Genomic DNA, 21463 nt, shown 5'->3' with positions numbered 1-21463 from the left:
CTTAGGTGTAGGCCAGGACAGCCAACAGCTTTTAGGAATGTTGTATTTGAGCTAAAAATCAGGATGATACATAGTCAAGCTGCCCTGGGGATGTCTTTCTGATTACACCGTTGTAAAAATCGGTGGGACTACTTTGATCACCTAATGCTCTGGCGACGGTTTATTTTTTCCCACGTCGAGACTGAAATCAGCAATTAGGTTCTCAGCAGAATAGGGTAATGGTACTTTCGAGAACTAGGAACAAATATAAATACAATACAAATAGAAATGGGAGAGTCCTAACGCCGCATCAAATTTCTCTTCATAACCAAACAAACATTTTAGAAAGTTTATCCTGTCGAAAAGCAGGAGGATTCACAGAAGAATTGCGGGAATTCAGATTATGAATAATTCACACAGGATTCACAGATTTGAGAGAAGTATTACCAGCACTCAGACACTTAGATGAACTGACAGAAAGACCGGGCACTGATTTTATTAAGGTATTGTTTTCGACAAAACCTTAAAAACATGCGATGAGGAACCGAACTTCTATTAAAAAGAAAAGTGTTTCATCCAAAAATGTCTTTATTAATATTTAATACAAGTCATTTTTTAACAGTCGTACACTCTCTGTGACCATGAAATGCATCCACTGTGATCCTTCCTCGCCTTTTCGCTAGTCGCTGAGAGAACCACCGAAAAAGTGGGCGCAATGACAGATAATATGCTAGTTCGAACGCAGTTACTATACTGAATCCAAAAATAAGTCCCAAGAGTCCTCCAAGCGAAGCTGGAAAATTAAATGGTAATTGATTCAGTACTTAATCAAACATACATCTGTACCTACCTAATATGGAAATCCAATTTTGGTAAATATCTTTCCGAAACCGAGTCGAAATTAAATCGTCAAAATAGACATGCACTACCACTTGGCTAGTAATATTCAAATCTTTGCTACCAAAGATAAGGTATATTATCCATTACCCATATTGAAGCTTGGACAATTTAGGATCTACTCACAATAGGCTCAGAGAATTATAAGAAAATTCTCTGTTCAGAGCTCCAGTTGCTATTTCTGCCGGATATTGGTTCAATTCACAATCAGGCAAGCAGTTGCACTTCAGTGTGGAGACTGTCCGAGTATCATTTTGAACGGTGGTTTTACTGACGCTAGGCGTTGCTGCATTGATTAAATCTTGAATTTCGAAAAAAAGTGGAAATTTCGTAGGCACATTTCTATATGTAAACAGTTTTTAGGAGACACATAAACAAATCGTGCATGGATGGAGTGTGTATGTTACTTACATTTGTACATAGGTGACAAATATACAAAATAAACTTAAACTTAAACTCCGATATGAGCTCAAATTACTTATTTCTCTTTGATACCATCTTTTACCGCATTGACGCTTGGTCTTCTTAGTATTCGGTTAGCGAAGAACGTTCTATATAAAAAATTATATCGGCGGCAGAATGGAACCGTGGCGGATTCAGTTTTATACCTCGAATTCCTGTGAAATTTTATCTCGGTGCAGCATGCGACATTTAGCGCTATTAGTTTCTCCGGAATGTCCCTCCTGCGTAGAGTACGCCAGATATCCACTCTGTTCGTGCTATGGAAAGTTTTGTTGAAATCAATGAAGAGCATGCGAAGCCAAATTCGCGCACTGCTCCAAAAGGCCCGTAAGATGTTTATGTGATCAATGTAGAAAAATCCGAAACGAAAACCAGCATGCTCTATGTCGAGCAGGCTTTCGAGTTATCACGATCACCATTTCACCTTTAGCAAGCTTCTCCTGAACTAGCTCAAAGAAAGCATCCATTTAAAGTCTGCGTTGGTGCATAGCACTGTGCAATTATGAACAGAAGTGTATCAGCAACCGGCTCCCAAGTCAAGAGAGCCTTGTGGCAAGCCTCAGAAACAATCCGACACCAGATTCGCGTCTTCGAGCACACTGCCGCAAACGGAAAAAGAGTACTCCCAGAGTCCCACCATCTTATTTCGTTTAGGCCCAGCATATGTAGCCTAGATCCTTGGGATTCTCACTTGAGCTGGAAAAAGAAAGAATTCAAGAAACTCTCGCTACCTTTGTCGAAAAGTGTGCGATCATTCCAGAAATCAATCGCAGTCCATTTTCGATAGCTAAAGGTCTAGACCGTCAGATCAGCCCCTATCCGAGGCATTGTAGACCTTCCGGTAGTGGTAAAGTTTTAAAACTTGAAGGTTGAAGTTGAAGGTTAGTAGGCTTTAAATAAATCCATCAATTGTCATTGCCTCATAGACCCCCAGAAAGTCTCCTAATGTTTGGAACAAGAAAGTTTAACGCAGGCTCTTGGGACCCACCAATCAATCATGGTGAAAAGTAAAGAGGATACAATGGGATTATCGCTTCCTTCGATGTCACTGCACTTTACCCAGAGTTTAGGCCTATGTCTAATGTTGATCAAGGGAGGATTTGATAAATCTCAATGAATCTTGTCGACAATGGACGAAAAAATTAAAGTAGTATATCAGATTAGCTGAAATATACGTAAACAGGAAATACTTCACAGATAGAGGAGAGCACTAGACAGACACATCGTCTCTGCTAGCCACGAGAGGGAGTGGAAAACAATTAAAAGGAGATAGATACCTTAAAATCGGTAGTAGCAAGACATATCTTAGGAAAAATCTACATGGTGGAGCCTTAAATCGCCCTTAAGGTTTTATGTTAAACAAATGTTAATAAAAAGCTTTTGACGGTCTGCCAATGTAGCTGTGTGGGCTATCAAATGCAACGATAGGTCCAAAAAAGCAAAAAAAAATGAAAATATTAATTGTTAATATTATTAACAAGAATTTACTACATTTTAGGATACAGAATGCCAATATTACAGTAAAGTTAATAATTTGCTATAGAGTGTGTCCTGTTGACAATAGAAAAAACACAGTGCAAGGCACTACTCCCTTAAGGAAAATTGCTCCATGGAATGGTCACTCCCTTCTAGTTGGGATGTCAAGAAAAGGGCAAACGAAAGAAGCTCGCAACTTGGGCAAACTATCATATATTGCAGGATATTCCGAGTTTGTCGTATGGTGTCCCTTGCAAATTTCCGTAATCCTGCACATATTTGAACACGTTTGGCCCGAAAGCTCTCGCGATCGTTGCTATAGGCGTATCAAATCCTATTGGGGTGATGGGCCTTCGCCATCTGAAGTCAGCACTGTTAGGTAGTGCGAGTAGATTTCACCCTTCGTATTCAGCACTGAGACCCCGATTATACTCACCAAGCGGCTGTCAAGAGAACGGAATCGTCTATTCAGTCCGTCGGATTTCGTCACCGACTACAACACCTTAATGGCTCAAGACCAAAATCAAGCCCTTGCCATCGACCGGCTTCCAATATCGCTAGTACCTTCGCTTGGAATACACTGACGAATCCTGTAAGACCGTAGGACTCGAGTGCACTCTCGCATCGACTCCACGGACCATCTTCGATTCGTCGTCAGCAAGGAATGCTTTTCCATAACCTCGCAACATCGTCTGCAAGATCCGAGAAAAATTATCTCCTGTGGTCCACTTTCGATATCTGGAATATGAGCATATATCCAGACTTTGTAGAAACACGCGAAATAGATCTGCTCGATGTACAAGAATACAGGTAGATGAGTTTCCAGTCGTGGTGAGGTTCGTTAACCTGGTGTGGAGTTCGGACTAATCTCCGCTAAGCGGTTCTACACTACAGCGCCTCCGCACCTACCCGCTGAAAGCAGGTTGACAATCGCGAGGCTGGCGGAACAACCAGGTAGAATAAATAGTCTGCCTGGGTCTGTCGAGAAAAATAGATCTCATCATGGTTGTGTTTTGCTTTAAAAAAATGCAATGTCTAATTTAATTTAGAAAAGTTAAATAATACTCATGTCAGTTAAATAAATTAATTTAATTCTAAAAAGGGTGATAAATTGGTGATTAACCTTTTTGGAGCCAGTTTCTGACAAGATCCTGACTGGAAGATTTCAGTCCGGATTAAGGAACATCGTAATTCACCCGTGTGGAGTTTAGATCTCCGCTTGACCCGCACTTCAAGCATTTCGAGGAAGCTTTCGATAGCGTGAATAGAAAGTATATCCGGCTTGCTCTATATAAGAGGAGCATTCCTGAGAAACAAATAGCTATTACCAGTGTGTCATATCATAGTACAAAATGTCGTAGATATTATTTCTTCTTGTTATCGATAACGTTCTTCATGTTGTCTTGTTTGGAGGAAATGGAGGAGTTTAATGTACCATGACATCATTTCCCAAATACATCGAATACGTTGATGATATCTGTTGACTTTCTCGCCGGGTTCTGGACCTTAGCCAAATGGTTCAGGATTCGAAAAGACAGGCAAGTAGAGTTGGACTGAAGATAAAAGGTTCCTCCGCTAATATTCTTACTGTTTCTTTCCTGATATATGGGAGTAGCACATGGGAAATGAAGCCAACTTGTTCTAGTATATCATCGGAATACACTGGATTGATATTATTTCGAAAAAAACAACTTATCGTAGAACAATAGGGGAGGATTGCGAGCCTTTAGGGGAGGCCTGGTTGACGCGCCATAAACGTCCGGACGATATTCCAATTGCAGTAGTTGAGAAACATATTGAGGAGGCTGTCTGGGCAGGTGAAAGTTATCAGGTTGGACGGACGACAAAGAAAGGGCTAGAATTACATAGGCTGAAGCTGGCAGAATACAAGCCTGAGGTTGTATTTGTCAGTAGACGAAAGGACGAAGGAAATTTTACAGTTTTGTATGGGGCAGTACGTAATAAAGTGCAAGCCATATATCACTTATGTCGCTGTTATGCTGGATCGGAGATTAGCTTTATCGTTAACACTTCGCTTACGCGAATGAGAAAACTAGCAATGTTGTATACGCGCCAACGGGAATGCTGCCCGAAATTGGAAAACCAACGAGGCGGCAACTGTTCGAGAGTGGTTACATCCATTCTGTTACATGCAACATCACTTTGAATGAAGGTAAAGTTAGGGGGTACCAGTGGAGGCTCCCGCTGGTATATTGTCTGGGTTCACTAAGTTCCCAGCGTATTCCAAATAACGTCAGACGAAGTAGCTTTCGTGGTTTTTGTGCACGAAATTCATTGACATTCTAGTTGAAGGGTTTAAAATAATATAGAATCGAAAGGTAGGCGGTATTCATGATGTCGAGGAGCGACAACGGAAGGAGAGAACGCTCATAATGAGGGTCTAGCAGCAGCCCTGGAATAATGCTCACATTACTGCTTGGTTTATACGCAGTCAAGAAAATGCCTATTACAACTTGAAAATTTTTACCTCGACATTGTAGGAAAGGTCGAAGCATGTAGTCTCCACGAATTCGAGACTCTCTAGTAAGCGAGAACGGGTTGAATTATTGCCCTTGCGAAGAGAGGCGAGAGGAAAAATAATAGAGCTCTTACGAAAGAGCACCAAGCAGGGAACGTTCTGACCGTGGAAGTAAGTAATGTCTGTAGGTCACTCCGTTGAGGACAGTTAGTAAGGATACCTAGTTTATTGGGTTATACTGTGGTCTACGGTGACTTTTACCTGATTAAAAGTAAAAGAGTAAACCTCGATAGTGAAAATGTACATAAAAGAACAAAACTAACAATCTATAGTGTCTTATTTATAAAGCTTCGGCTAATCCTGTCCAACGGCTGACAGGCAATATTTGCCTTCGGACAACAAGTCAGCAGGTGAATTTTGAGTACAAGGAGAACGGTCGAGGGCGTAACCGCTATAATAGATTACTTGTCCTTTTATGCGCCAAGTGTAGCATATGGACAAAAGCCCAGGTAGAAGGTAGGCGACCGATTGGGAAATTTTTTGGAATAGATGGGTGGACTCAAATATCAGCGGGAGTTACACGGTGTTTTGTTTTTTATATTTGATGGCTTGGTCGTTTTCCCCAGAAGGTTGGATACATGTAAAGGACCGACAAATAAAACATAGCGCCATAGCCTAAAGAAGTTACAAAAAATATTATATATGTTTGGATCAAGTCAACTCTCACCCCTCAAATGGTAGCCCTGGATAACCATTAGGCAGCCATCGTGGGGAGAAAAAACGTGAACGGAATCCCAGCACTTAACGTTGAACGTGGCAAGAGGTATAAATTAGATCCACTCATATGTAATGGAACAAAACAATGGATTGCATATCCAGGTGGTAGACCAGTAGGAGGTAGCTTCTAAAGATTCGGAGGAGTTCGTTGGTTACATGATAATCACGATCGATCAAAAACGCAACCCAAAGTACAAAAAAATACCACTGACACTAAAGGAAGGAAAACCTTAAACCGTTAAACAATATAGCGCCAACACTTCGGGGAATAGAAAATGAGGAACTGCGCGAAAAACTCAACAAGCTAGAGAAACTTACATTACAGCTTAGTTCGTAAGTTAAACAGCGGGAAAACGAAATCCTCAAGAGAAAATCTCAGGCTAGCTTACTTCCAGTGAAGTGCCGCAGTGTTAATGGACCAAAGAGAACCAAAATAGATCAAGAAGAATCGGCTAGAAAAACTGACTGGATCTTGCAAACAAGAAGATCGTATGAGAAAAGAAAAGCAGGTTCTTCGCCGAAAATCATTAGGCGAAGTCCCGTGAAAAAAATTCAATGGTACAGGTACAAAGGCAAAAACCACAGGAAGTTATGGCTAGGGTACTCCGCCCAACGCGCCAATAATGAAAAGAAGATACAATAGTCAGTAAGCGAGGACTCCCATTGTTTAAAGTAAAAATATAAAATGACAGGAAGGAGGAACTCCCAGCTCACCATCGACAACAAGTTGTTGATTTACAAACGGATCGTCAGGTCCATTTTGACGTACGGCATACAGTTCCCGGGCTGTGACAACCAATCAAATTTAGAGGCCGTACCAAAACAAAGTGTTTAGACCATAGCAAACGCTCTCTGGTTCATTCGTAAAGAGGACGTACTTAGGGACCTGAAAATACAGTTCGCTAGTGAAGTCAACGATTAACCTCACATGAAAATAAAGTAGTCCAAAAATTGACAGATATAGCAAATATGATGAGACGATTGAACAAATTAAAGTCAAATCCCTCACTAACATAAAGGATAACTATTGAGGAACAGCCAGTTGCTCAGCGAAGCTAACCAAAATGCTAGAGTTGACCAGATGGTCTTCTTCCAATAAAAGCGAAAATCAAAATTTGCAGAGAAAGCTGCTGGATGTAAAAATCGCAGTCGTAGTTTGGCGAGAGGTGGTTTTAATGGGTAAAAACCCCACACTCTCAGATAACGTGAACCCTGGGGTTGGCTTTTTGAAAATTCCCACCTCTGTTGATGTTGAAATATTAAATTTGGCGCATGCAATGGAAGTGTGTAATAATTGTTTAACATTTGGAAGGCACAGTGTGAAATGAAAGTAATTCAATTTAGGCCATTTTTGCCTACCATCGGAGAAAACATTTGCTTTGACGTATTAAACAAATAAAGAAAATAATGATACATAATTGCGAAAAATATAATAATAAACTTTTAGCATTTTCCGGAACTATTTTGCTGTAACAATCTAAATACTGACTTCTATTCTTTAAGACGCAGTCAATCTCCTCCATCCTACAAGTCGAATGACTTCCATTATTTGGCAATGCAAGTGGAATACACCCACACACTTCATAAAACAATCTTGCGCGACATTCAACTAAGCAATTAATGTGTGAATAATATTTCATGAAGTCCATTTTCTGTTCTGTTCGAAATAGACACCCGCGATACTTTGGGCTAAGTTGACGAAGGTCTGAAGTAGCGTACGTAGATTCTGGAGTGATGCCTATAAAGTTTTCAGTCTTGGATGAAACAACTTTGGTTTCAGAGTTTGTTCCTGGATGATCATATGCATTGTGAATGAAAATTCTAAACCCATATCCACTTAAAAGAGTGCTAAAATAATCGGCGGTCCTTGGGTTTAGAATAACAGTTAGTCCAGTTTGATAGCCGCTGCCTGTAACGTGTCGAGGTTTGCTGGGCATAGCGTTCGCAACTCTTCTGAAAATAGAGATCAATAGAGGTTAATAAATTAAACATGATTCTTATTATCTTTGGGGGCTTTCTTATGTGACGTTTTCTAAAACTCATTTTTAAGGTTTTGTGTAAAACAAAACCTTATTAAAATCGATTCAATGTCTGTCTGTCTGTCTGCCATACGCATTTTTCTCCAAAACGGCTAAACGGATCCGAACAAAATTTGGTGGACAGATGGGAGCCATACAAATAAGATGCTGACGTCATAATTAACGAGAACAATTGAAATTCGAGCGAAATATTAAAATTCCATTCAAGAAGAATCTAATTCTCCCTAGCCCTTTTTAAGGTTTTGTGTGAAACAAAACCTTATTAGAATCGAGACGGTGTCTGTCCGTCTGTCTGTCTGTCACACCCGATTTATTCGGAAACGACTAAACCGATTGTCACGAAAATTGGTGAGAGTATGTAATCTGGTGTTCCCTTTACATGCAGTAAGTGGCGCCAACTTGTGTTAGGTTTAAGGGGGGGCTCCCCATACATGTGAATGGAGGGCGCAATTTTTTTTTTTACAGAATGTAGCGATGTGGGGTATCAAATGAAAGGTCTCAATTAATATTTTTCGAAACTGGTTCCATATTTGATATTGGGTGAAACATAGGGGAGTGAGGGCTCAAAATATGACCCCCAAAAAGTGTAACAGGTCTCGTTCTCAGAACCTATCCAACCGAAAAATCTGAAAAAAAATCCGATATCTCCACAAATAAAGTTAATAATAGTATATTTCCACATTTTAGAAATTTACCCGACACCGCCCTTATGTTTATCCCAGAAGTACAAAATTTGGCATTCGTGTAATGAAGAGCATAATGCACAGTTTAGTTTGAAGAAAATCCAAGTATTATTAACAAAGTTATAGGAGGTGAAACTTTACAATTTTTTGTGAATTTCGTCCACTCTACAACCTGCATGACGTCATCATCAGATATCAATTCATCAATACCATAACGAAATGAGGTCTTATGAATTGGGTCGCAAAGAATTTTGGTTTAGTTTTTTAGTTATTTGCCAACCAGACATGTGTGTATGTAGGTATATAGTATATGCGTGCTAATGGACTTTCCGCTAATTCAGATAGATATAAGAAGTAAATCGGAAATATGGGTACGATAAATTTATATACGTGCATATATGTGTACAGTATTCGAAAATAGGTAGTTTGTTTGTTTAGGGTGAGCGTAATATCTATGGCTGTAATATGTACGTATGTCTCGTAGTTTGGAAAAATATGAAGGATTATGTTGGATTTGTAGCTATATACGGATAGAAAAATGTGCATTGAAATTTCTCACATAAAATGAACACAAAACCTTTATACCCGAAGCGCGAGCTTCCGGTATTCCGACTTGTTTATATTTGATGTTGGTTAAATTGTTGGCATTTGCTAATAATATTAAACTCACAGTGTGATGGGTATGAGGTTGACCATTATCAACACAGGGTTTTCCATCAAATGATTTATTTAAATCGCGTTTTCTAGAAAATAGAGGGCAATGGAATTTTTACCTATATTCCACGGAGCTGTCGTGCACTCGTCGCTCCTCACGTCTTTTTCTTTTTCTTCAGCCTTCAGTTCACAAGCGGGGTCGGCTAGTGGTGATCGGTTTCGTCATATTATTTTATCAAATGCCTAATCAAGATGTAATCTCGAGACCTTTAAATCTCCATCCAGCGTATCAAGCCACCATTGTTTTGGCCGGCTTTTTGGTTGCTTACCATTGCTTTCGATGTTCTAACCAATACTGGTTGTTGAATTCTCGTTAGCGTGAATTACGTGACCACACCAAAACGTGTCACGCCACTAGTGCAATGCAATATCTTCGTCCTCATTACCGCAAGACCCTGTTCATTGTCCTTTATAGCCGCCAACACTCAGAACTATGGAGAGCGGCAGATGGACGACATTGCAGTAAATTTTAAATTTAGGACGTGCGCTGATACGTCGATCACAAAGAACACCAGTTGGGGAATGCCACTTCTTCAAGGTTGCGTTAATGTGTGAAACAATTTCATTACGCGGTTCTCCATTGGCAGGTAGCATTGATTCGAGATATTTAAATCGCTGAGTTCTAGCAATGGCAGTAACCTGCCCCTCGAGATATTTAAATTGCTCAGTTCTGGCAGTGGCAGTAACCTGCCCAGAACTGAGCGATTTCCATATCTCGGGCCAATGCTATAAGCCAATGGAGAACCACGTTATGCTCCTCACATAGAGAAACACTAAACCTTTTATACCTGCGTCAAGCTTCCGGCTTGTTTTCTTTTATATTCATTTTGAAAGTAAAATATGTTTGGAGTACAGTGCAGAAACTTTAGACCGAAGTTCAGAGTACGGGCCATGTTAATCGTTTCTCCCGAAATCATATTTTTTCAACTGGTCGGAAGCACAACTAAAATTCGATCGGGCTGACATTTTTACACATTATTCTATACATCAGTAGTCTTAGCCCGAACCAGGATCATGTAAGTATTTTCGTAAATAACTTCACAATTTTATTCTAGATTTTCCAGGATTTTCTTCCAATAATAATAATAAAAAACTTATTTCTTTGTGGTTGCAAACTCCGATATTTCGGGAACCACTTGTTCCCTTCATCAGTGCTAACCAGTCCAGACTTGTTAGCACTGATGGAGGTTATCGGTATTTGCAAGGATAAATATCTACACTAACGAAAAAGAAACCACAAGTTTTTTACTATTTGAGATAATTAATCGTTGGAAACACCGCATAATTACACTCAGATTTGAATCTTAATTCAAAACATTGAAAACATTGCATGACTTTGAGATTGCCAAAAAAAAAATCTAAAAAAATTTGAAATATCGAGCACCACGTAAGAACATCCCCTTATGTCAATTACAAAAATCAACTTTTCTTAAGATTATGGACTGAACCATTGAGCGAAAAAATGCAGGTTTAGGTCATTGAGTTGATGCATCGGCTTGCTTCTGTAAAACTTTCCAGCGAATACGAGCTCTCTCAAAGGACGGTAACTTAATTTTGAAGGTATTAAGGATACAAACAAAAGTTGAAGGTTTAGGAATGAAAGAAGAATGATGCAAGAAATATTAGAATAAATGTCTCTTCGACAAGTTAAAAAGTTCCCCCTGCTTTCATAGTAGAAAGTGGGTAGCAGTAGTTTCCAGAACTAACCACTTTGACTAGATGAACACAAAGCCCTAAAAAGGAAGATAATGGCTGCGGCTACTAGCATTACGTGCAATAATTCATTATATTTTTGTATTTTAATCTATTTACACTGGGAACCATATTCTACAATAAACTTAAGCACTTTTTGTTGACAGTATTGAAAATATTATTTAATGATGGGTGCAAGGCAGAAACCAGAAGCTCGGTTCATAACGTATGGCATCCGATTATGCATGCTTCCAGAGCAATGCAACCACGCTTCATGACTCGATCGCACCGGAACTTTCTCACGTGCCTTAAGGCAACTTAAATATATTTACTGATAGGGAAAAGAAAAATTATTGGTGAAAAGTTATAACGGTCTTGAATGAACTACTCTAATATGTTTCAAGGACCAGATTCAATGGGATGTTGCTGCTAATCACTTTCTTAATGAAAAAGTTGTAGGTGGAGAAGAATGAAGGCGTCTCCCGCGCCTATCAACTGGTCCTCCACGGAAAACCAAAATTACGGAACCCCGATGTGAGCCTGGGACTAGATTGACCACATAACGACGAGCCCGGCAACGAAAACGGACTAACGATTTCCGCATTTCTTCAAGAAACGTACGCTCTCTGTACATAAAAGGTACTGCCAAGAAGCTAACCCATACTGCGCCCCAACATAGGGCTGATGTTATAACTTTGCAATAGATGTGCTCAACGGAGACCGATTTCTTGACGAAGCAACACTACACCGTATATTACAGGGGTCAACCAGTAAACCATGTGCTCGAAGCAGCTTTCTAGTCAGCCAAAAACTGAAACCTGCTGTTAATAATAATAATAATAATCGTTGGCGCAACGTTGAATGTGTTCGCTATCCCTTCACTGGCTTATGCATTCGGAATATTGCCGTGGACGAAGACCGATCTGGAAAACGTCCAGCGGCGGATACGGACAACTATGTCCAAATTCCGAATGCATCACCCAAAGTCTGCCGTGGAGCGAATGAACCTGCCTCGTGACATTGGAGGTAGGGGCGTGGTTGACGTGACGGCACAACATCATCGGCAAGTCGACTCGCTGCGGGCTTATTTTTACAGTAAAGAGCAGGCGAGCCATGCAAGGCTGTCTGTAAGGCAGACTATGGACTGACTCCACTTAACTTGAAGGATCGATCTTTCAATCCTCTGAGTGGGGTGAAGTCGGACCAGGAACGGATCGATGAATGGAAGTCGAAGGCAATGCACGGTAAACACGTGAATTGTCTTTGGCAGCCATTTGTCGATTTGCATCTGTCGAACAGATGGCTGTGTGCTGGGGAGCTCTTTGCTGAGACGGAGGGGTTCATGTGTGCCATTCAGGATAGCGTGGTCGCCACCCGAGCTTATAAAAAGCTCATCATGAAAGAACGGGTGGAGAACGACCAGTGCAGAATGTGTGGTTCGGCGTTAGAGACGTTGGACCATCTCATTTCTGGCTGTACTGTTATGGCACCGGTGCAATACATCACCAGGCATAATGCTGTATGTAAGGTTATCCATCAAAACCTTGCATACAAGCATGGGCTGATCACGGGGACATGTCCGGTTTACCGATACGAGCCGCAAGCAGTACTTGATAGTTCTGCTTACAGCATGTATTGGGACCGGCAAGTTCTGACTGATCGCCATACCGCACACAACAAGCCTGACGTACTGTTAGTTGACAAGACGGGTCGCTGCGCGTATATTATTGATGTTGCTATCCCCCATAATAGCAACATTGAACGGAAATACGTGGAGAAGAAGGTGAACTATGAGCCATTGGCTCGTGAAATCAAAGAAATTTGGCGTCTCGAGCGGGTGGTTGTAGTTCCCATAATATTGTCAGCTACAGGTATTGTACCTAAATCCCTCACGGCTTCCCTTGATATCCTGGGACTTTCGCACAGTCTGGTTCAAACCCTGCAGAAGTACACCATTCTGCATACGTGCTCGATGTTGCGGGGAGTACTGGAAGAATTTTCCCACTGACCTACCACCGGCCACCACCACCAGCGCCCCTTTAGTTTTCAAGTAGGTAGGATCGTCCGAGCCTAAATGCTTGGCACTTAGTGCTAGTATTAGGTAAAATCCGGCATCAGTCGAGATTGTGATAACTCGGAAATAATCGTTGGCGCAACAATCCATGTTGGATCAGGGCCTTCAAGTGTGTTAGAGTACTTCATTCAAGGCCGTAACGGTACATTGCGCTCGCCCGAGATTATTACCCTGATTTTACTCAGGTACTCATTCACAGCTGAACCGACTGGTATCCGACGTCAAATCACGATACAAATTCCACTGCCACCTGAGATTTGAACTGCGACCTTCCGTACGACAGCCTTGCGCTCTAACCACTCAGCTATCCGGACATATAACCTGCTGTTATCTGCTTTAAAGATGGCTAAGCACTGCAAGGCACAATTCTAAACAGGTGACGCATTAACGTTCATGCCCCTACAGAGGAAAGGATACCTACCAGCAATAGAACGAATCTTCGAAGTTTGCCCCAAGTATGACATCAAAATCATACTTGGAGATTCTAACGCTAGCTAGCTAACATAAAAACACTAATGACAACCAACTTCGCATTATTCGGCCATGAAATGATCATTGCAAGTACCTAGTTTATGCGGTAGGCGACCCCCAAACAAACGTGGGTTTCTCCAGATGGGGCTACTTTTAACCAAATTGATCACCTGCTAATCGAACGCCGCCACCGCACAGTCTTGACGAATGTCGGAATATACAGAGCGTCCAATGTAAACTCCGTAAAACTAATTACATGCATGCTAATCTCAAGCCCAGGTAAAAGAGGAGGGTTTGTGGCAACGTACTTTGTACTTCTTCTTCATTTTCTTCAGCCTTTATATCGGTCACAAGCGGGGTCGGCTCGTCGTGGTCGGTTTCGCGATTTGGCTCTATCAAACGCCTGATATGGATGCAATCTCGAAGCTTTTAAATCCCCATCCAGCATATCAAGCCACCGTTGTTTGGTCGTTCACCATCGACTTCGATTTTCAGACCAATCTTGGCAAGCGAATTCTCGTTAGCGCGAATTGCGTGACCATACCATCGAAGACGCCTCCCTCGCAATTTTTCCACGATCCTCCTTTATCCAGATTGCGTTAATGAATGAGCAATTTCATAACGCAGTTCTCCATTGGCTGATAACGTTGACCCGAGGTATTTCAATCGCTCAATTCTGAGCAAATCACTGCCGCTGACAGTGATTGTGCCTGTTTCATGGAGATCGGTCGTTAAAAACTTAGTTTTGTTTAGATTCAACCTGAGACCGTGTTGCATGAGACGATTTTTGGACAAGTTGCTCGAGATCATTTTTGCTATCAGATGCTAGGAAAACATCATCTGCTGGACGTTAGATATCGCGTGTGATGGTGTCCATAACAAGAACAAAGAGGAGTGGTGGGAGGGCGCATCCTTGATGAACACCAACAGAGACATGAAGCGGTTTTGATACACCCGCCATACTTCGAACTTTACTTTTCGGATGGTGGTAGAGCAGTTGAACACGGGGCACGAGTTCTTCTGGCACAAAGTGTTATCGTAAAGCATACCAGATGAGTGGCAATGTAAAGAGGGCAATGCTTCTCACGGTGTTTCACCATGAGTAACCGCGCAGCGTGTATTGCGTCAGTAGTTCCGCAGTTTTTGACAAATCTAGCTTGATTCACTTTGTGCTATTGTCAGTAAAACAAAATAAAATACTGAGGTCAGGGAAAGAGATAAATAAAGCATTGTTGGAGTTATTCCTCCGTAGTGGCAGGTCTCGCGACAGGATGAGTAAGCGCATGCATCCGATCTCATTAAAATAAACAATCGGGTAAAGTCACAAGCCTCGGAAAATTGCTAGTCGGCGCGGCAGGACGACCCTGCCTGAAATGGAGCGATGGCGTAGGTCAGGACGCCAGACAGCTTTTAAGGATATCGAATTGGTGGACCTCGGCGCAAAACCGGGATGTCTGGAGTTCCTTATTAAGGCAGGCCTAGACCGGATACCGGTTGTTGCGCCGTTAATGATGATGATGACATTTTCAAAAACAATAAGCATTCAATTATCTTTCAATTTGTCGCAATTACGATAATTATCTACTTCACAGATAGATAGATTCATTGAAGATATCATCGCAGTATTCATGAATGAGGGAAAGTAGCACCTTTATAGGGAGTGAAGAGGTAGTATAGCAAAATTTCCGCGGGGAGACGATTAAGGCCTTAATCCAATTCAACACATTGCTAACCAAAATAATTTCGCTTTTGTTTTTGGATGAAATTGGTAGTCTCTGCAGCGTGCGTGTTTCTACAAATAGAAATATTCTCGGGAATCAATCAACTCATGCGAAATAAACCCGCTGGGCCCGACAATTTTCTTTCAGAGTTATTTATCGCTGCACCTGCACCTTTTGCAAATCTACTCCACATAATGGCATCCATTTAGAGTGTGACAATTGGAGGGGTGTCTGCCTAGGCTAGGCCCTCATAAAAGTAATAGCAAAAATAATTCTGGAACGCATCTAGGATTCCCCTTTACTGACTACATTAATCCACTACGGATCACTTTGGAACAGTGCACAGAGAAAACTTTCGACACCGTGAATAGAGAGTGAGACATTTTGAGGTCCAAAGCCGAATCCGCCAGGGTTGCATCTTGTCGTCAGTATTATTCCTTCTTGTTATCGGAGATGTTTTCCACGCTGCTTTGTGACCCGTGGAGGAGTTCAAAGGACGATGATATCTTTCCTTGAACACGTCATCGTCATCATCATCAACGACGCAACAACCGGTATCCGGTCTAGGCCTGCCTTAATAAGGAACTCCAGACATCCCGGTTTTGCGCCCAGGTTCACCAATTCGGTATCCCTAAAATCTGTCTGGCATCCTGACCTACGCCATCGCTCCATCTTAGGCAGGATCTGCCTCTTCTTCTTTTTCTACTATAGATATTGCTTTTATAGACTTTTCGGACCGCCGTGACTCGCCCACCGTAACCTATTGAGCCGAATTTTATCCACAACCGGACGGTCATGGTATTGCTCATAGATTTCGTCGTTATTAAACAGGTCGGCTATGCTAATAACATCTGTTTTCTCTCTTTGCTCTCTGTGTCATAGATTTTGGCCGAATGATTCTGGATTTAGAAAGAGAGGCAGGTAGAGTTGGCCTGAATATAAACACAAACAAAACGAAAGTTCGGAATATCCCGCCTCCTCCCTACCTGCATTAATGGACAGAGCATCGAAGGCATTGGTGACTTTATATAGTATGTCTAAGAAGCATGGTCCCTTCCGACGGCCGCGCCGAACCGGATGTTACTGGATACGTTGAAACGCTATATCCACCTTATCTAAAATCTGGAATCTGTCAATACTAAAATCAGGTAGAAACTATTCTGTGCTCATGTTCTTTCTGTGTTGCTTTATGGGAATCTTGTGAGTTGCTGCCGAATCCCCCCATCTGTTGCGTTCCTTGGCGCAGATAGGAGAAGTCTGAATATCCACATGCATCAGGGGATGTATCCGCATGCTTATGCGCAGTCCGAGTTGATGGGAGCAAATGCTATGGTTAAAAATTGGCCATGAGAAGCATACCCAGAAATCAAACCAACTATGGAGAAGAAAAAAAAGTTTCTTTTACGATACAGGGCTTCGCAAACGTAGTACCGGCAGTTTCTGGGATCGGGAAAGCTGGCTCCGACCGTCGATATCTAACGACTGCAGAGCCTCAGAGATAATAATAGAATGCAATGAGGTTGGCGCTGAATCCATTTCGCAACAACTCTAAAGCCTGGAAGGTCACCACGTTATCCCCGACAATCGAGATTCATCGTGGGACTCGGCAAAGTTGTACGAATACTCCCCGGATAAACATGAATACTGCTGTTGTTAAAGACTGGAACAGCAATTATTTCACTTGGAAACGCATAAATCATCTTCTTGAGTATAAAACACACTCTCCCTACCAAAATAGGATGACCGCTAACTTCGGAAAAGCCACTAAGAAAAAGTTGTACAGGAGATGGTGCAACGGTAGGATAATACTGGAAAAGGTCGCTTGACCCATATATTGCTCCCGTGTATTGAGAAGTGGATCGAGCAAAAAAATGGAGAAATGGATTATCACCTAACACAGCTCCTTACAAGACATGGTAGATACTGAAAGTGGTTCCAATCCTTCGGATTGGACTGTCCCGAATGCGTAGCTACGCCTGAGAACCCGGATCTTGTTATGCTTCATTACCCGTGATCCGCACTGCAGAACTGAATCACCGACGCACACGTGACTTAATCATGCTGGTGTAAGCCATAACCCTCCCTGCGTAGTAATACTTTACCGTGGTCGTGTGGGAATATGGGCGGAGAAGTTGGGATGGTTTTAGTGGGTGACAATTCCACATACTACTGCGATCTGACGCGGCAGGGTCTTTTCAAAATTTCCAGTTCCATCCACAAAAACAAATTGGGAGTAGCGCAAGGAAAGTGACCACCACTGTCGCTCAAAAACTGTAAGCCTTCATCAATATCTGTTTTCGACGCCTCATCGGAGTTCGCTGGTCTGACATTATTTCAAATGAAGAAATTTGTCATCCGTAGGCGATGTGGTCGGAAGGCACAAGTGGTAGTACATTAATCACACATTAAGGAGTGTTGACAATTCCATGCTGGCAACGTTTTGGAATGGAATCCACTATCCCAAGGTTGACGACTAGTAGTTTGCCTGAAGAGCTCTTTGCACAGAAAAGTAGAGGAGGGGTGCGGACATTTCAGGAAGTCCTGAGGAGAGCTGAAAGACGTTTCAGCGAACCGTGAACGATGGCGCATAGGTCTGGTTGACGCGCTGTAGCCCACCAAGAGGGGAATGACAATCATATATATGTGCTTAAAGTCTAGGAAGCTGCAATAGATACTCCTGCTAAATACGCTTTCTATTTTTTTTAAGTGCAACTAATGTTTTCTTGCTTTTCTAAGCCTTTGACCCGTTCACTAGCGGAATCGGCTCGTCGTTATCAATTGCACCATTCTGTTCTTCTAATCTGCATGCAGTCTAAATTCTCATCCGCGCGAATCACGTGTCCATACCATTGAAAACGCCTGCTAATAACTTATTAAAGTAAACGTCAAGTGTGTTTTACTATAAGTAAGTATTTAGACAGAAGAAGAACTTGCAGGAACACTAACTCCCAACAAGTGCCTCGAGCGTTGGAAACCAGGACTGGGAAGAAGCGAGTTGGCAAATTAGTCAGGTAGGATTTTGTGATATGGTGCTTGGAGAATTAATTTCATCCAAAAACTGTCAGGATCCGGTTCCATGATTAAAAGAGCTGACCCTGCGATAATCGCCAGGAGCAGTCCGACACCAGACTCGTGTGTGCTATAAAAGCTGTAAGACGGAAAGTTCTACCATCTCACTTCCCTCAGGACCAGAATGTGTTATATCTCTCATGTTGGAGAAAGCGAGCATTCAGTTTACTGCATATCGTTTTCAGGGAGCATACGCACACTCCCAAAATTAATCATAAGCCATTCGATAGCCAAAGTTCATACCAGTGAGATTTGTCCCTATTTGCGACCCAGTAGATGTTTCAATAGCAGGAAGATTCTAAATTTGCAGCTTGCTAGCCTTCCTTTAGTTGGCTTTTACGCATGAAATACTTTGAGTGTATTCTTAAACATCATACCACAAGGCACTAGATTGGTGCAAAAAATATTGAGCTAATTGTGCTCCTACGCAGGCAACTACCCTAGACACTCGTAACTTTGGAAGAAGCGTCAAATGGACAATCAATTCAAATCTAGTGGACAAAAGCATCATAGATTGATTTTATTAATACTTATTGGCATAGTTTTCTTCCCTAAGTCTTACTGACGCATGTTGAGCATGTACGCTTTGGATTGCTTCTGATTTTAAATATCAGCGGGGGAAGTATTGAGGGAGCAAAATGCTTTCAGAATTGATCACGCATGATAATTGTTGATAATCTCACATTGCAAACCAACAACTCTTGGGAGTGCCAAAACTATGTCCGATTGCTGGGGCCGATGCATCGTGGCGGGAGATGAGTACAAACTAGTAATATCTGCACTTACAGTGAATAGTGGTGGCTTTCTGTTCCATGATTATTAAAGGAACAACATATTCCAATCGATGAGTTGGCCGTTTGAAATAATGTATCACACCGGGTCTGAGTGCCTTTCCAAACACATCGACGTAACATTTCATCACAATCGGGGGCAAGTTTTTCATACATTTCCAGTGTGCTGACATTGTTCTCAGCCAAAATAGCTCCCAGTGTTTTATAATCCTCTTTTCTTCCGTCAGTAACTTCTACAAAATCCAAAATCCGCAAGAACAGTTTAGCTAACTTATCCACTGTTATATTCGGAGGTTTCTTTCTGGAGATAAAATATTTCGAATTGTTAGAAAGTTGACTATTTCGAAATTAGAGGTCAATAACTTACAGCATCCTTGCCTGCTGCATAGCTTTCCTTTTCGAAATTTTATTGAAATTGCATATTGAGACTGCCGGAAAAGGTACATTCCATGTATTAAAATGAGTACTTTCAATCACTGTCACTGTTGGTGTTTCTGAGCTCCAATTCGACGATATCACCACTAACACAATTGCCGTAATTATTGCAATTATAACCACTATAATCCAAAATATTTTTTCGGATCGTGTTGTGTCAGAGCGAGTTATATAATTGAAGCCGTGTAATCCCGTCGTATTGCAATAGTGTTTCAAAGCGTCAACTAGCCAGAAGTTATACCACTTGCGCGAGAACTCTCCATGTTTTTGCCTTTGCAATTTGTTACTATTTCCGATTTGTACAGACCAAGCCTGGCCATTTGGGGACCAAGACTCCATCTCGTAATGCCCTCCTTGCTACATTTGCATTCAAAGGTGTACTAACTACATCAGGAAAACTGTTCCAGATATTTATATACTCGTTTTAACGGTAATTGGTATTCTAACAAAGGCTAGGAAGGTCGGTTGAGTTATTTCTGTTGACTGCATTCATAATGACCGCTTTATTAACTATGATTAATTGGCAGAACACCCAAATTAAAATAAGGAGAAACCCACCCAACAATCAGTGTGACTTCCAGCTTTCAATGACGAACAGCGTCGAACACGACACTGATAAATACAGCTTATATGAATATATCCGTACGGGATTAGTGCTTTCCTTCAAAGGCTAATTGTTACACTTAGAAGTGGGAAGTGAAATGGAAAATGATTGACCTGACAATCGAGAAGGCAATTAAATTAATAGTTTTATCAGACATATATACGTAGACAAGGTACATATTTGGGTGTATCCAAGGTCTCGACTTCGACGTCCGTTAAACCATGCAAACGCCCACCTTAAAATTCCTTGGGAGCGGAAGTAGAAATCCTCGCCGACGTCAACGTGCACAGGCAATGTAGCCATGGGTAGAAAAATTGACAAATATAAGGCGCGGCATATTTTCCTTTTAGGTTGCTAAATTTTTGTAACATATGTTTTTTTAAGGGAAAAAAAATCTTCATAAAGATTGCCAATACACTAGGTAGTGTAGCATTTTAACCCACTTGAAAACACTCACATCCACCTCCTAAACAGATCGACTACAATAAGTAAATTTTCTTTCGAATTAAAGCAATCAGGAAAATAGAATCATAACCTTCGACAATCTATTAAGTATGATTTAATTTCTATATCCGCATTTCATGCCAGTAGATAGGCCTGACGAGAGGGTGGTGGTGGCGTCTGAAGTTCCCCCGGGGGCTCGGAATAGAAATTTCAATGAAAAAAGTCGAGGAAACTGGAAACTAAACGCTTCAGGTATAAAAGGCTGTGTTTCTCTATGTGAGGAACGATGTGTGCATGACAGTTCCATGTGTACATAGTTAAAAATTCCATTGCTCTCTATTTTTTAAAAAGTCATTTAGGCAAATATGGCGAGCACTGTATTGATAATAGTCAACCTCATACGTTTTCCAGTAGGAGTTCAATAGTATTAGCAAATGTGAAGAAGCTAATCTACAATAGATACAAATAAGTCGGAATACCGGGAGCTCGGCGATTCAGGTATAAAGGTTTTGTGAAACTCTCTATGCACATTTTTTTCATTCCTCCATAGCCAAGAGCGCAACATACTTCTTCACATATTGCCAAATTCCTAAATAGATATGTTCCATGGTGGACATATGTACATATTGAAACAAACATATATACAGGGGTGCAAG

The 21463-nt window shown here is 41.4% G+C and overlaps 1 protein-coding gene across 1 annotated transcript; it reads right to left on the bottom strand.

The window, feature by feature from the left end:
* Positions 1–587: 587 nt before the first annotated feature.
* Positions 588–20121, bottom strand: LOC119652143 (pickpocket protein 11-like). The gene is made up of 6 exons (XM_038056084.1): positions 19692–20121; positions 19320–19625; positions 7560–8023; positions 1003–1177; positions 830–936; positions 588–772 (listed from the first exon to the last, which is right to left on the bottom strand). The coding sequence occupies exons 1-6, from the start codon at positions 20096–20098 to the stop codon at positions 588–590; spliced, it is 1644 nt and encodes a 547-aa protein (XP_037912012.1). The 5' UTR covers positions 20099–20121.
* Positions 20122–21463: the final 1342 nt, after the last annotated feature.

The sequence above is a fragment of the Hermetia illucens genome, chromosome 3, assembly GCF_905115235.1.
Source record: "Hermetia illucens chromosome 3, iHerIll2.2.curated.20191125, whole genome shotgun sequence".
Classification (NCBI taxonomy): domain Eukaryota; kingdom Metazoa; phylum Arthropoda; class Insecta; order Diptera; family Stratiomyidae; genus Hermetia; species Hermetia illucens.
Note: the sequence above shows the minus strand (reverse complement) of the source record. Positions and strands in the feature narration are given on the sequence as shown.